This window comes from Phyllostomus discolor, chromosome 10 (genome assembly GCF_004126475.2).
Source record: "Phyllostomus discolor isolate MPI-MPIP mPhyDis1 chromosome 10, mPhyDis1.pri.v3, whole genome shotgun sequence".
NCBI classification, from domain to species: Eukaryota; Metazoa; Chordata; class Mammalia; order Chiroptera; family Phyllostomidae; genus Phyllostomus; species Phyllostomus discolor.
Genome location: NC_040912.2, coordinates 86,474,448 through 86,488,881, shown reverse-complemented (window position 1 = coordinate 86,488,881; position 14,434 = coordinate 86,474,448). Strand labels below are relative to the sequence as shown.

Genomic DNA, 14,434 nt, shown 5'->3' with positions numbered 1-14,434 from the left:
TTCTGCAATCACCCCCAAAGGCTCACCCTCTCTGTGACACAATGCTGCATTTTAACTGCTTCATTGTCATCTCTGCTATGTGACCCTATCTTTGTCAGGATTGTATCATACTGTGTTTCAAGAACCACTCGATGTCACTGCCATATAGTAGACAGTCCACTGATATATCTCAATTAACATCAACAGAAATACAGCCCACTAGCATTGACATTTACTGGGATATCTGCCTAGATTGTAAAACTCCAGATAGATTATCTTTAGATAAAATTAAAGCAACAAATGAGCTCTGGTTTATATGAAACTTCAACACTGCTTGCACACTGAGAGTCTGTGATAATGTGTCCCCAAATGGAAAAGCTGCACACCAACCAACTCAAAGAAGAGATGATGGGAAGAAAGGGCTTTGACTTCTTCAAGGGAGGGAGCAGGTGAGCTGGCACACTCTTTCTCCTCCTTCTTCCTTCCCTTGTGCAGTTATTCCTCCGCCCTCCTTTACCCTGTTTAACTCAGGTTTCTCTCAGAGGGGCACTCACTTTCTGACTGTTCCAGCTCAGAGATGCATGAGATGTAGTAGGCCCAGTGCTTAGTATGGAGGAGAGTGGGTGAGGGTGGGGAGGGCTCCCAGGGCAGACAACAGGGTGCTGTGTGCACAGGTGATGGAACCATCCTGATCCCCAACCACGTGAAGCTCATCTTATCTTCACTGCCTTTGCCTCAGGAATCTTTCCTTTCTTAGATAACTATTAACTTTACATCTATGCATTATCTCATATTTTGTATGCTATTTTGTTTCTAAAGTCTAGACAAAAGAATTAATAGATATTTCAGAGTTGGACACCTTAAATATTTAAATGGTACACTTATATTTGCAGTAAAATTCCTTTCCAACAGTGTGAATACTCAAGCAGCGCCTGAGACACCTTTCCCTTGGCCAGTCATAGCCACGAGCATGAACAACCTTTACTTAGCTTCCTGTCAGTGTAAAACAAGACCTTCTGTGGAAGCTTCTCCTGCATTTCCACCCACACTCAGACACACATTATGTCCACATGACGTAGGTCCGGCACAGAAGCATTTAACCAGCCTTCATGGCAACACCCTCCTCAGAACAGTGAGTCACACAGTTGCAGGATGTGCTTACATGTACCACCCATATTTTTCAATGAGTTAAAATTTGATGTGTTTTGCTCCCAGTGGAAACACAATAATCTCAGACAAAATGTGGAGGAACAAGCACCAGTGGTCCAAATGAAGATCCAAGATAGGTCCATGATTCCAAACAACATGACAAATCAAAAGAGCAAAAGGCAATATGTTTTTCAGTTGCTGTCAGGAAAGGAGACTGAGTGAGTGTGAAGTTCTATGGCAGCAGTCCTTAACTCCACTGCACATGGGGCTGGGACATTAAAATATTTCTACACTCAACACCCCAAGCCAACCACTCAGCCTCCTACCCTCATAAACACTACACATTACATCATCTTCTTCCTGGTTGCCATGGTGATGCAGTTGATGCCTGTCATGTCTGAGTTAAGTGGAAGAACACACAGTTAAAGTCCTTTTCTATAACTGGATGATTCATCAAGTTGCCTGTTTTGATGTTAATCCAGATAATTGCCCCAAGAGTTTCTGCCAGGCCCCCTTTACCTCCTTATTCCTTAGACTGTAAATCATGGGGTTCAGCATGGGCGTCAGAATGGCATAAAAGAGAGAGATCAACTTCTCTTGGAGGACAGAGGGGCCAGAGCGGGGCTGGATGTAAGTGACAATGGCCATGCCATAGCACAGGACCACCACTGTGAGGTGAGAGGCACAGGTGTGGAAGGCTTTCTTCCTGCCCTCTGTGGACCTGATCTGTAGGATGGCGGTGATGATCCTGATGTAGGACAAGAGGACCAGAAAGAACGGGGACACCAGCAGGACAATGGCAGAAACCATGATTGCAATCTCATTGGAGGAGGTGTCCACACAGGCCAGTCTGACCACAGCTAGGAGCTCACAGGATATGTGATCAATAAACTTATTTGAGCACATGGGCAGCTGAAAGGTGATAACAGTGAGCATGACAGAGTTAACAGAGCCACTGACCCAGGAGGTGATGGCCAGCCTAGCACAGAGCCCTCCATGCATGATGACTGAGTACCTCAGGGGATCACACATAGCCACATAGCGATTGTAGGCCATTACCACCAGTAGAACAAACTCAATGCCACCCAGTCCCAAGGAGAAAAATAACTGTGCTGCACAGCTCACATAGGGGATCACTTTCTGTTCAGCAAGAAAATGAGCCAACATCTGAGGGACGATGCTCGTGGCATAGGAGACGTCGACGAGGGCGAGGTTGGTGAGAAAGAAGTACATGGGAGTGTGCAGTCGGCCGTCCAGTCTGATCAGAAGGACAATGAGGAGGTTCCCCAGCACTGTCACCAGGTACATGACCACGAACAGGACAAAGAGAGACACCTGAGTGTCCCAGTCCCTGGACAGGCCGAGGAGAATGAACTCTCTCACCCACGTGTGGTTGTCTGTTCCCATTAAAAAATGTCAGGGTTATGAATCTGCAGAGAGTCAGAAAGAACAGAAGCTGTTGAGTCAGAGAACAGTTAAAACAACTTTCTGTGAACACCTACTGCCTACTTGCTGGCCAGCCTCAGCCAGATGTTTCAGATCACTTGTGGGCCGTCACAACAGACTGTATCATGATACGCATCAGAGACAGGTGAGCACCTAGACAAGGACGCGACATGGCTTCTGGGACACCTGCTCAGCCTGGACACCATGCAGCCCAAGTCCAGGAGGTTGATGTCTTCACCATCTTACCTCAGGTTTCAGGTGTGGAGAGCCTGGTACTTCACAAGGGTAGGTAAAATGATAAACAGTGAAGAAAAACCTTGTTGGAAAGGTATAAAAGCTGCCTGAAGTGGAGAAACCCATGACAAAAGGATTACAACTTGCAAGTATATTTAAGCTCCACATACGTAAGGTTGGGGAAAGTATTTTGTGAACTACACTGGTAGCAGGACCGCAGCAGAATGAGTATTAAGAGAAACATGACCTCTGCCTCACGGTTGATAACAGTAGCAAAAGTGATTTTCCCATGCAATCCCTCCACAAATTCAGACCTCAAAACTCTTTAATGGAACTGAAAACTTTGGAAAGTTGGGTCACTTTGGGACCGAGGGACCATTGTCAGTTTGATGATAACCTTTCATCTCTTCAGAATCAGTGGCATACCAAGTGGTAGGGGATTATAATTGTATGTTGTTCTTTTATTTTTCTCTCTCTGGCCAGCTGCAGTTAGGAAGCTACCCTTTCCATACAGGCTCATATTAAAGGCAGTGAGAGTATGAGCACCTGGCTTTCCCTTCACAAGACAGGACAGGAAGCAGGTCTTTGAGGACTGCTCCTCATCGCCCGCAGCAGGGGCAGATGCATGAATTCCTGGCAACGGGAGTGGGAATGAAGTTTCACTCATTTTACTGTGTCCTGGAAGTGCTTTTCGAATGAAACTCCATCATATCAATTTGGAACATTAAACAGAAACTGTTCACATTTTTTAATTTTCTAGGACTGATTTATTCTTATTCTTTCTCCAAGCCTACCTATCAGGAACGTTCCTTTTCTTCCAAGATACAAAGTGAGGGGAAGGAGGAGAAGATGGCAGCGAGAAGGCTGGAGAGCAGAAGCTGAGCTGTGTGCACCATTCCAGACCCAGGCTGGGGTCTCTCGGCAGAAAGGAGATGACTGTCTGCACTTCAGAACCCTTATCTCATAAAAGACAGAAACCACACACAAACAAACAAGTTAAAGAGATGGCCCCCTCTTCTTTCATGGTTCAGACACACACATTTTTTGAAACTTCTACCCCAATTTCCTCCCCCAAACCTGATTCCCCTTTCAACAGTCCCTCCTGTACGGCTCTACACAAGATCCTTATCCTCACCCCTCATTTAGCTTTTCTTCAGTCTTGGGCAGAAGGACAAAGCATCCACTTGACCCAAAGAAGACACTCAAATTTAACTCTAACACCTCAAGAAAATATTTAATTTTAAAAATCTGATAGCTGTTGTTACACACACACACACATCAGATCTGCAGCAGAAAGTAGACATTTCTTTTCATTTTTAAGTAAGTTACTTTTCATTTTCTAATTAGAATATACTTTCAACATTACTTTGTATTTTTCTATTAATTTGGCAAACATCTATAAAGTGCCATCTTTCATAGATGCTTCTATTTCATGGTGAATATTATAGGTCCCTGTGCTCAAAGACCTGACCCATCCAAGGAAGAAAGGACACAAAACAAATCATTACATCATCTGTTCCCCTGTTACATGTGTGACTTGCCTGCAGAGCATGACAGCTGGTGACGCCCCATGTCTCTCTTACCCACCCTGCACATCCCTCCAACACAGCCTTCACCTCACCCCCAGGGAGGGGCACCGACTCATCTTAGTACAAGTCTGAGCTTCAGAGTTTAAGAGCCTCTGCATCCAATCTCTTTTGCTTCCTGGCACCTGAAGCCAATCCCTTCAGAAATAACACTTGTTCTTTGTTTAAGTCAAGTTATATATATTTCTAATGGTGAATTCTCAGGTGGGGATTTTTGGTAAAATTTGTAAATATCTGGTATTTTGGGGTTATGGAAATGGGGCACGTCCCAACTGGTCCATTACAATTGGCAGTTGATCTCCTGGACAGAGGACTCTTCCATGCCCAGCTCTCCATAGCTCTACAGTTTGCCTGACAGGAAAGGGCATCAATATCCCCAAGTGACAATACGGTTTCTCAGCAAAAGGTGCCCTTTTAGCCTTCCCCACACCCTCCCCACACTCCTGCTCCAACACTATTGATGAGGCCTTGAAGAACAATGAGCTACTACTCATCTAGAGAGATGAGAACCCTGACCCACAGATAAAAATGAAATGAACAGTGACAGAACTTCTCACATGCTGGTGCCACACAGACAGGGTCATCACTTGTGGTTCTCGGAGATACCTTCAAATCCTGCTGCTCACATTTTGAATCAGTTTTTAATTACATGTACTTTCCATTGTCACTCTCCATATTTTTGGACCAACACTCCAAAATATTCAATTAAAGTTTGCATGGATGGAGGTGTTCAGGGCTTAACACATGGGTGCATTTTCCATTTGTAACACTCATTGCCATGTTCTATTTTCCTACCCTGGTTAGTGTCTTATACTTTAAAACAGAAACATCTTTACTTCTATTGGCTGGCTGCTTCAGTAAATTATCTTCTCCCATGCCTCCTATATTGGAAAGAAAGAAGTGTTGATTTGAAAACACTCGGAAGGTGTACACGTTATAGAAAGATTCCCCAGCATCTCAACTTCCAGAGTTCTGTTGTATTTCAGAATAATAATCCTTTCCACTGCTTATGCAGATACAAAGGGTACATGGATGGACAAAGCTTTGGACCAGCTTCGAAAGTCCCATCTGGGACCATTGCCCATATTGTCTCCCGTTCATTACAGAGATGAAGCCCTACAGCTGGAAGTCTGTTTGTGTATCATCTTTTATAACATTCCATCGAGTCTTCATTATATTTAGTCTTCTCATTGCAGTCTTCTGCAATCTTAGCAGAGACACACAGAAGTCCTGAACACAGACTCAGAGCACAAAAGGTAACTCCCACAAACTAAAGATGTTTTCTGTCATGCTAGTCAGACAAACCAGAACCAACCTTTACAGAATTGAGTTGGCAGTAAAAATGGAACTTTCAATTAAAGGAAGAGTCATCTAACATCTGGCTGAATACATGGATGTTGTGTACACCAAATACCTCCATCGTGGCTAGGAATACCTGCATCATCCTAATGCTTGGGACAGAAAACCAAGGGCCACCTGAGTGGGTGATTTCCCAAAAACAGTTTTATATCCTCAGAAAGCACCTATTTTTCTATTTCCTGTCTGGATTAGATTGCCTGTCTTTTTACATAATCAGAAATTTGATATATTTTACTAGGACTTCATTTTGTAAATGCTCACCTTTTTATGTCTTTTCCACATAGGTAAGGCTACAGCAATTCACTCAGACTACCATGTCTCCACTGTGCAATCCCTACAGTGGATTCCAGAAACCAGCACAGAAATGAGTGTCAGGAGACCTCAGTTCTAGTCCCATTTCACATTCTGAGTGTCTGACTTTGAGCAGACACCTTATATTTCCATTTAATAACCTTATAGTTCCATTTTCAATACTGAAATGAAAATTCCAAGTACTTTGCATACATACCTTCAGGGAAATATTTGACATAACAGTGATTAATGATTTTTCCTTTTGGAAATGTAATCTCCTACAGGTTCATGAATATTAATCTCTAAGTATTGTTTCACAGATCTGGGCTTGTCCCTTAGCATCTCACCCAAAATCCATGTAGAATTTATCCATGGAATCTACAGTATCTAAATACTAAATCAATTTGTCCCTCACCTCCTTTCATTTCACCCTTCCTCTTTCTCTCTGCCAGCACTAAAGTTTGGACTAGAGAAGCCTTAGAACAAAAATGCACCTAAGCCTGTCATTTCAGGAGTGCAGAATAACGGGACTACATTGGCCACACTATTTAGAGTGAGAAGATTTCCACATCCACACTTCCTGTCTCTGATCCAGAGTCCCTAAAAATCAGATGAACCCACCCATTTTGATGCCTCTGTTAGAACTCTCAAATATTGAAAAGCAGCAGAAAAAAACAGAGATGGACACTTCCGTCTAAGTTTAAACTGGTTTCTAAAGACTGCTGCCTTCCAACAAAGTGGCAGACTATGGAGAGGATATGAAGTCTCCCAGGCTCCTTGACTCCTGGGCTGAGAACTCACAGGTTGGACTAGCTGACGTGGTGAGGGCCACTACTGGGAAGAAGTTCACAGGGGCCCCACAGTTGGCTCAGACACAGCCCTAATGGGGTATAGCCGTGGCTGAATTAGCCATGTGGGCTGACAGATCCCCCAGAGCTCTTTGCATCACAGTGTTAATTGCTGTCACCACTCCCAATTCTCTTATGCTGCCCTCCTCTCCCTAGATAAGCTATTCTCCATCCTCCTCAGACAACAACAATCCACTGCAGCCTCAGGTCATTCTAAACAAAATCATAGCAGCCACTTTACTGGGGTTTTAGGATATCCTCCTCTACTCCAATCTTGACATTTAGCCCTCATGCCCTTATTCCAGTGAGCAGTGACAGGCATGCCTCCAAGCTGGAGGAAAACCAATTATTCCCCTCAGCTCCAGGGTGCCCTTACCTCTCTTTCTGGAGTCAAGAGTTGTCTTTATCCTCTGAGATCTGTGCAAAGAGCTGCTGTGAGCCCTGCAAGTGTGGTGGACTCTGAGTGCATGTCTCATGGTACTACTTCAGTTCCAAAAACAACAACAAAGACTTGGGAGACTGTCAGGTGTTTCTGATAGAATAAAATTTGAAAACTACTAAAACAATTCACTCTGTAGAACACTGTCACATCAATCCTTCATTATTACGCTCTTTTGTACCGTGACCCACTGCATTAAGATTTGCTCTGTAGCCCAATGACTTTACCGCCGAAGCTTAATGAACTCAGAGTGAAGAGTTTCAAAGTCACCCACAATCTCAGTTTTTCCCTACTCCCTTCCTCATGTGAGCCCCACCCATCCTATAATTCCTGCTGCTCCCCAAACAGGAAATGCTCTCTCTTCTACCCAGGAATGTCATCCCATAACATTCCAGTGTTCATCTGGAAAATAAATGTTCCTTCAAGAAGCCTTTGTGACAGATGTGCTAATATATACCATCAATGTGCAACCTGGGTTTGCAAGAACAGAAATAGAAAACAATTATTTGGCCAAATCTCCATGCATACAATTTGGGTACACTACTTCCAGATAAATGGTTTGTTCCACTTAAAATTTATTTGCTTAGAAATCATAAGTTGCCATTGCTATATTTTCTCTACCTGTAAAATCCGCATCCCCCATTTATAATTCATTTATCTGTTAAAACAGACCTTTAAAAGTAATTGAAAATATACCAGTCTGGTGCAGGGTGTTAACAGTGGGAAGGCTGTGGTGTGGGCAAAGAAACCCTCACTCCTGCTCAGTTTTGCTACATAAATCTAAATCCACTCTAAAAATTGGAGTCTACTTAAAAGGAAAAAATAAGTAATTGATTCTATTGTAGCTTCCACAGAGATGGTAGAAAGCTGAAAAGAGCATTGTTCCATCCTGAAACAAAATAAGTTTAGGCAATCTATAAAATCATAATTATCATTGAAATCTCCAGTAAGATGAGGCTGCAGGGCAACCAAATAGCATGAAATCTCAGGAAAGACAGGTACACCCAGAGAGAGAGATGATGTCAGCTCTTACTTACCTGGGCCAGAGCATGGGAGGAAAATAAGGCAACCTAACAAGTCACTGAGAACGGCTTTAACATAGGGCTGAAGTTCAAGTGTGGAATACTGTAAGTTTTGAATGGCTGAGGGCTACAGCAAAAAGAAAAGTTCCCATCAGTTCTCAAGATTTCTTGACAGGTTTGGAACAGTTCTCTGAAAAATGTCTGCAGAAGGGTGGACAGCCAGACTGAGCCTCCTCCATGGTGCAGGTCTAGCAAGATCAGCCCCAGCATCTTCAGCCTCAGTGAGCAGCGGGCATACTCCCACCACCAAGCCCATCTGCCTTATGGAACAAGAGCCTGAAGCCACTGGGGAAGGGCAGCAAACACTGTTTCCCTCAGAGACAGATGAGGACTCAGTGCTGAGAAATGAATGGAAAACACACACACATACACACTCATTCCAGCCCTGGGATTTCCACTGGGCAGGAGACCACTCTGCTGAGACCATGATCCATCTCCTCACACTGTGGAAAACCAAGGTCACAAAGCCCCAACCCTGCCTGAGACCCATGAAGAAAGTGTCTGCCTAAGGCTGAGACAGAAGCAGGACAACAGAGAACAAACCCTCACCATCCACCAAGCAGGACTGAGGAGAAAGGAACAGCAGTTAGCTCTGGCAGAGATGTGGTGTGTGGGAAGACACGTTCTTTGACATGCAGTCCCACAGGGGGATCTTGAAACTAAGGGAGGAATAGCAATGCTAGGAAAAAACTTTCCCCCACTGAATACCTCACCCCAGGCATTGGTGATGCTACAGGAAATGGAATTAGTTGGTACAGTGGGGATAACCACAGCAACAACAAAACTCAAACCCAGCCCAAACCATGGCTGCATAATTTACACACACCAGATACTCTGCACTAGGGAATAAACAGAAGAGATGTGCCCACTGCAAAACAATACTGTTTATCATAGAGTCCATTATCCTACACACAAAATATCCTGTTTTCAATCTAAATTAAGTTTCAAAGGAAGAGCAAGAAAAATTGCTGTATCACTGAACAAAGAAATTAACAGAACCAGAATCAGATATACTTGGGTATAGGAAGTATCACGCAGAGGGTTAAAAGAACTCTCTTAAGTAAGTTTAAGGAAGAGATGGACTACATCATCATTGAGGAATTTCAGTAGAGAATTGAAAACTATATAAATGGATTAAATGGAAATGCTAGAATGTGAAGAACACAATAAAAGAGTAAAGATCACTTATGAGTCAATTCAAAAGAGCCAACAAACAAAAAACAATCTTTGAGGATAAAGATAAGTCAATAAAAACTAACTAAACTAAATCATACAGGGGAAAAAAATAAAAATTAGAAGAGAAGAGAGTCTCCCAACATTGTTAGACAATATGAAACCATCTAACATACACAAAATTAAAATTTCACAAAAGGAAAATAAATAAAAAAAAGGGGTTCAAGAAATATTTGAAGAGATGATGGCTGAAAAAATAATGAAAGAAATTAAAGCACAAATCAAATAAATTCAGCCAAATAGTATTTTAAAGAAGCCTAGAACCATCATATTCTATCTGTCTAAAGGCCAAAATGAAGAAAAAATCTCCCTGGCTGGTGTAGCTCAGTGCATTGAGCGTGGGCTGCGAACCAAAGCATCGCAGGTTCGATTCCCAGTCAGGGCACATGCCTGGGTTGCAGGCCACGGCCCCCAGCAACCGCACATTGATGTTTCTCTCTCTCTCTCTTTACCCTCCCTTCCCTCTCTAAAAATAAATAAATAAAATATTAAAAAAAAAAATCTTACGGCAGCCTGTGATAAAAAGACTCTACATACAAAAGAACAAAGATTTAAAGCACAGCAGAATTCTTCTCAGAAACTATGCAAGCCAGATGACAATGGAGTGGCATCTTTACAGCCTCAAGGAGAGCACAACTGTCCACAAAGAATTCTCTATGTACAGAAAATACATTTTGAGAATGCAGGAGAAATAAAGGCATTTTCATACCAACAAAAACTTAATAAATACATTTCCAGCAGACCTAGATCACAAGGACTGTTAATGGAAGTTCTTTGGAGTTCTTCTTGGAAACGTAATTCCCCTTATAAAGGAGGAAATGTAAAAAATGAGAAGGGGAAGAAGGTGTTGAAGATTACTGGGGTTGTATGGAAAAGCTAAGTGGCCAATTTGAATAGGTTCTGTAGTGGGCTAAATAATGATCCCCAAAATATGTTCAGAACCTGTGAATATGTTGCCTGACATGTTAAATGTCACTTGAAGGTGTATTTAAGTTAAGGATTTTCAAAAAGGGAGACTACCCTGGATAATCTTAGTGGTCCCAGTGAATAAGAGCAGGGCAAGAAGGAAACAGATGTGAAAATGGCGGTGGAGGATCAGATGCAGAGAGAAACTTCCTGTGCTGCCAACCTTGAGGTGGAGGGAGGGCAGGCAGTAAACAAAGGAGTGGAAGCTTGGTCAAGGCAAAAGGATTATGCAATGAATGGTGGAGAAGAGTCCCAAACATTTTAACAAGTAGAAGAAATGAGGATACAGCATGAACACATATCTTCTTCCTTGAAGTGTCATGTGTGTATTTGCATTTTTCACCAATTTCCTTCTTTCGTCCCTTTCCCCTGCGTTTCATATAGGGTGTGTTCATGATGGCAAGTTTTATGGTTTACTCCACAAGTTACAAAATCATGACAGTTTAGAGGAGATACGGGGTCGATAGAGGAACTCCATTCCAGGAGAAGGTGAAGTGTTCTTCTGAAATCTCTTTTAAATCACAGGACTTCACATGACTTCTCTTTCCCCATTGCTACTTCTTTAGTTCTGATTCCTCTAATGACTCATGAGGAGCCATGGTGTAGCTTCCTAGCTGGTCTTGTTGGCTCCAGTGTTCCTTCCTCTGATTCACTTGCTAGAAAGCTAATTTTAAAATGTGAATTTTGTCATGCCCTACTCTGGCTTAAAAATCATTACTCGCTCCCTGTTGCTATTAAAAGTAAGTGATATTTTGGCATCTGGTGCATGACATGATAGGACCATTCTTTAGCTGCCTGCTTCATCCCTACTACTTCATCTCCTCTGCCCGGAGTTGCTGAAGAGCAACTTCAGGGCATTATTGAACTCTCACACTCTCTCCCAAGTCAGCACCTTTCACAGGTCAGCCTTCACTCTGATCGCCTGTTATCCAAGTCACTTGTTCTCACTTTCCTGGTCTGTACCTGGACCTCTTATTGTCCTTTCATACAGGAAGACTTCTGCAGTCACCCCCAAAGGCGCTCTCCCTCTCCCTCTCTCTCTCTCTCTCTCCCTCCCTCTCTCTCTCTCTCTCTCTGACACAACACTGCATTTTAACTGCTTCATGGTCTCTCATCCCACTTGCAGTCCTATCATTGGAAAATTGTATCATACTGACTATTCTGTCTCAAGAACCATTCATGGCTGCAGGCACACGGGAGACTCTCTTATAACACTTCCCCAATGAATACCAAGAGAGATATAGCTAAAGAAGTCACTAGTATTCCTTGCCTTCTTTGGGATCCTTGCCTTTAGGGAAGACTTTAGAAATGAATTATTTTAACGTAAAATTAAAATACCAAATGGGCTCCACGTTAAATGAGCCTTTAACACTGCTTGCACACCAAGACCCTGTGATAATGTGTCCCCACATGGAAGAGCTGCACACCAACCAACTCAAAGAAGAGATGATGGGAAGAAAGGGCTTTGAGACTTCAAGGGAGGGAGCAGGTGAGCGGGCACACTCTTTCTCCTCCTTCTCCTTCCTTCCCTTGTGCAGTTATTCCTTCCTCCTCCTTTACCTTGTTTAACTCAGGCTTTCTCTCAGAGGGGCACTCACTCTCTGACTGTTTCAGCTCAGACATGTACAGGATGAAGTAGGCCCAGTGCTATGTGTGGAGGAGGCGGGATGGGGGGGACTCCATGAACAGACAAGAGGGTGTTGCCCACACAGACGACGGGACCATCCTGATCCCCAGCCCAAGTGAAGCTCGTCTTATCTTCACTGCCTTTGCCTCAGAAATTTTTCCTTTCTTAGATGACTATTAATTTTATATCTATGCATTATCTCATACTTTGTGTATTTATGTTGTTTCTAAAGTCTAGGAAAAAGAATTAATAGATATTTCAGTGTTGGGTGGCTTAAATGTTTAAATGGTACACTTATATATGCAGTAAAATTCCCTTCAAACAGTTTGAATATTCCAGCAGCGCCTGAGACACCTTTCCCTTGGCCAGTCATAGCCACGGGCATGAACAACCTTTACTTAGCTTCCTGTCGGTGTAAAACAAGACCTTCTGTGGAAGCTTCTCCTGCATTTCCACCCACACTCAGACACACACATTATGTCCACATGACGTAGGTCCGGCACAGAAGCATTTAATCAGCCTTGATGGCAACACTCTCCTCGGAAGACTGACTCACACAATTATCGGATGTGCTTACATAGACCACAGGTTTTAAAAAGTGAAATGTGGAAGTGATACGTTCCCAACGGAAACACAATAACTTTATACAAGATTTGGATGAATAAGAACCAGAAGTCCAAATTAAGATCCATGACTAGGTCCATGATTATAAAGAATGTGACAAATCAAAACGGCAAATGTTTTTTAAATAAATTACTCTCAGGCCATATGAAGTGAACTTCAGTGTAAGAAGTTCTGTCACAGCATTGCTTAACTTCACGAAACATGCTCCTGGGACCTAAAAATACCCGACATTACCCCAACCCAATCCCTCAGCCTCCTACCCACACCATCAGTACACTTATCATCATCTTCTTCCTGGTTGCCAGGGCAATGCAGTTGATGCCTGTCATGTCTGAGTTGAGTGGAAGAACACACAGTTGAAGTCCTTTTCTCTAACTGGTGCTCATGATTCATCAAGTTGCCAGTTTTGATGTGAATCCAGATGATTGCCCTAAGAGTTTCTGCCAGGCCCCCTTTACCTCCTTATTCCTCAGACTGTAAATCATGGGGTTCAGCATGGGCGTCAGAATGGCATAAAAGAGAGAGATCAACTTCTCTTGGAGGACAGAGGGGCCAGAGCGGGGCTGGATGTAAGTGACAATGGCCATGCCATAGCACAGGACCACCACTGTGAGGTGAGAGGCACAGGTGTGGAAGGCTTTCTTCCTGCCCTCTGTGGACCTGATCTGTAGGATGGAGGTGATGATCTTGATGTAGGACAAGAGGACCAGAAAGAATGGGGACATCAGTAGGACAATGCTAGAAACCATGATTGCGATCTCATTGGAGGAGGTGTCCACACAGGCCAGCCTGACCACAGCTAGGAGTTCACAGGATATGTGATCAATAAACTTATTTGAGCACATGGGCAGCTGAAAGGTGATAACAGTGAGCATGACAGAGTTCACAGAGCCACTGACCCAGAAGGTGATGGCCAGCCTAGCACAGAGCCCTCCATGCATGATGACTGAGTACCTCAGGGGATCACACATAGCCACATAGCGATTGTAGGCCATTACCACCAGTAGAACAAACTCAATGCCACCCAGTCCCAAGGAGAAAAATAACTGTGCTGCACAGCTCACATAGGGGATCACTTTCTGTTCAGCAAGAAAATGAGCCAACATCTGAGGGACGATGCTCGTGGCATAGGAGACGTCGACGAGGGCGAGGTTGGTGAGAAAGAAGTACATGGGAGTGTGCAGTCGGCCGTCCAGTCTGATCAGAAGGACAATGAGGAGGTTCCCCAGCACTGTCACCAGGTACATGACCACGAACAGGACAAAGAGAGACACCTGAGTGTCCCAGTCCCTGGACAGGCCGAGGAGAATGAACTCTCTCACCCACGTGTGGTTGTCTGTTCCCATTAAAAAATGTCAGGGTTATGAATCTGCAGAGAGTCAGAAAGAACAGAAGCTTTTCAGTTAAGGAACCATAAGAATAACTTCTTAAAAGAATGCATAGTTTATATGACCTGCAAGACGTAAAGGTTTCAGATCATTCATGGGCCAACATAAGGCTTGGTGTCTGCATGTGTTACATCTACTCTACATAAGAGAGAGGGGCTTGCCCTTCTCAAGGACATGATGTGG

At 43.4% G+C, this 14,434-nt stretch overlaps 2 protein-coding genes across 2 annotated transcripts; both read right to left on the bottom strand.

Moving 5' to 3' along the window:
- Positions 1-1,579: 1,579 nt before the first annotated feature.
- Positions 1,580-2,535, bottom strand: LOC114508133 (olfactory receptor-like protein OLF3). Its single transcript, XM_028526139.2, has one exon. The coding sequence runs from the start codon at positions 2,533-2,535 to the stop codon at positions 1,582-1,584; it is 954 nt and encodes a 317-aa protein (XP_028381940.1). The 3' UTR covers positions 1,580-1,581.
- A 10,585-nt stretch (positions 2,536-13,120) lies between these two features.
- LOC114508134 (olfactory receptor-like protein OLF3) lies at positions 13,121-14,209 on the bottom strand. Its single transcript, XM_028526140.2, has one exon. It carries the CDS (start codon positions 14,207-14,209, stop codon positions 13,256-13,258), a length of 954 nt encoding a protein of 317 aa, XP_028381941.1. The 3' UTR covers positions 13,121-13,255.
- Between the last annotated feature and the right edge of the window lie 225 nt (positions 14,210-14,434).

Coding starts and splice junctions, on each gene's coding strand:
- LOC114508133 (XM_028526139.2), bottom strand. CDS start 2,535: ATGGGAACAGACAACCACACGTGGGTGAGAGAGTTCATTCTCCTCGGC.
- LOC114508134 (XM_028526140.2), bottom strand. CDS start 14,209: ATGGGAACAGACAACCACACGTGGGTGAGAGAGTTCATTCTCCTCGGC.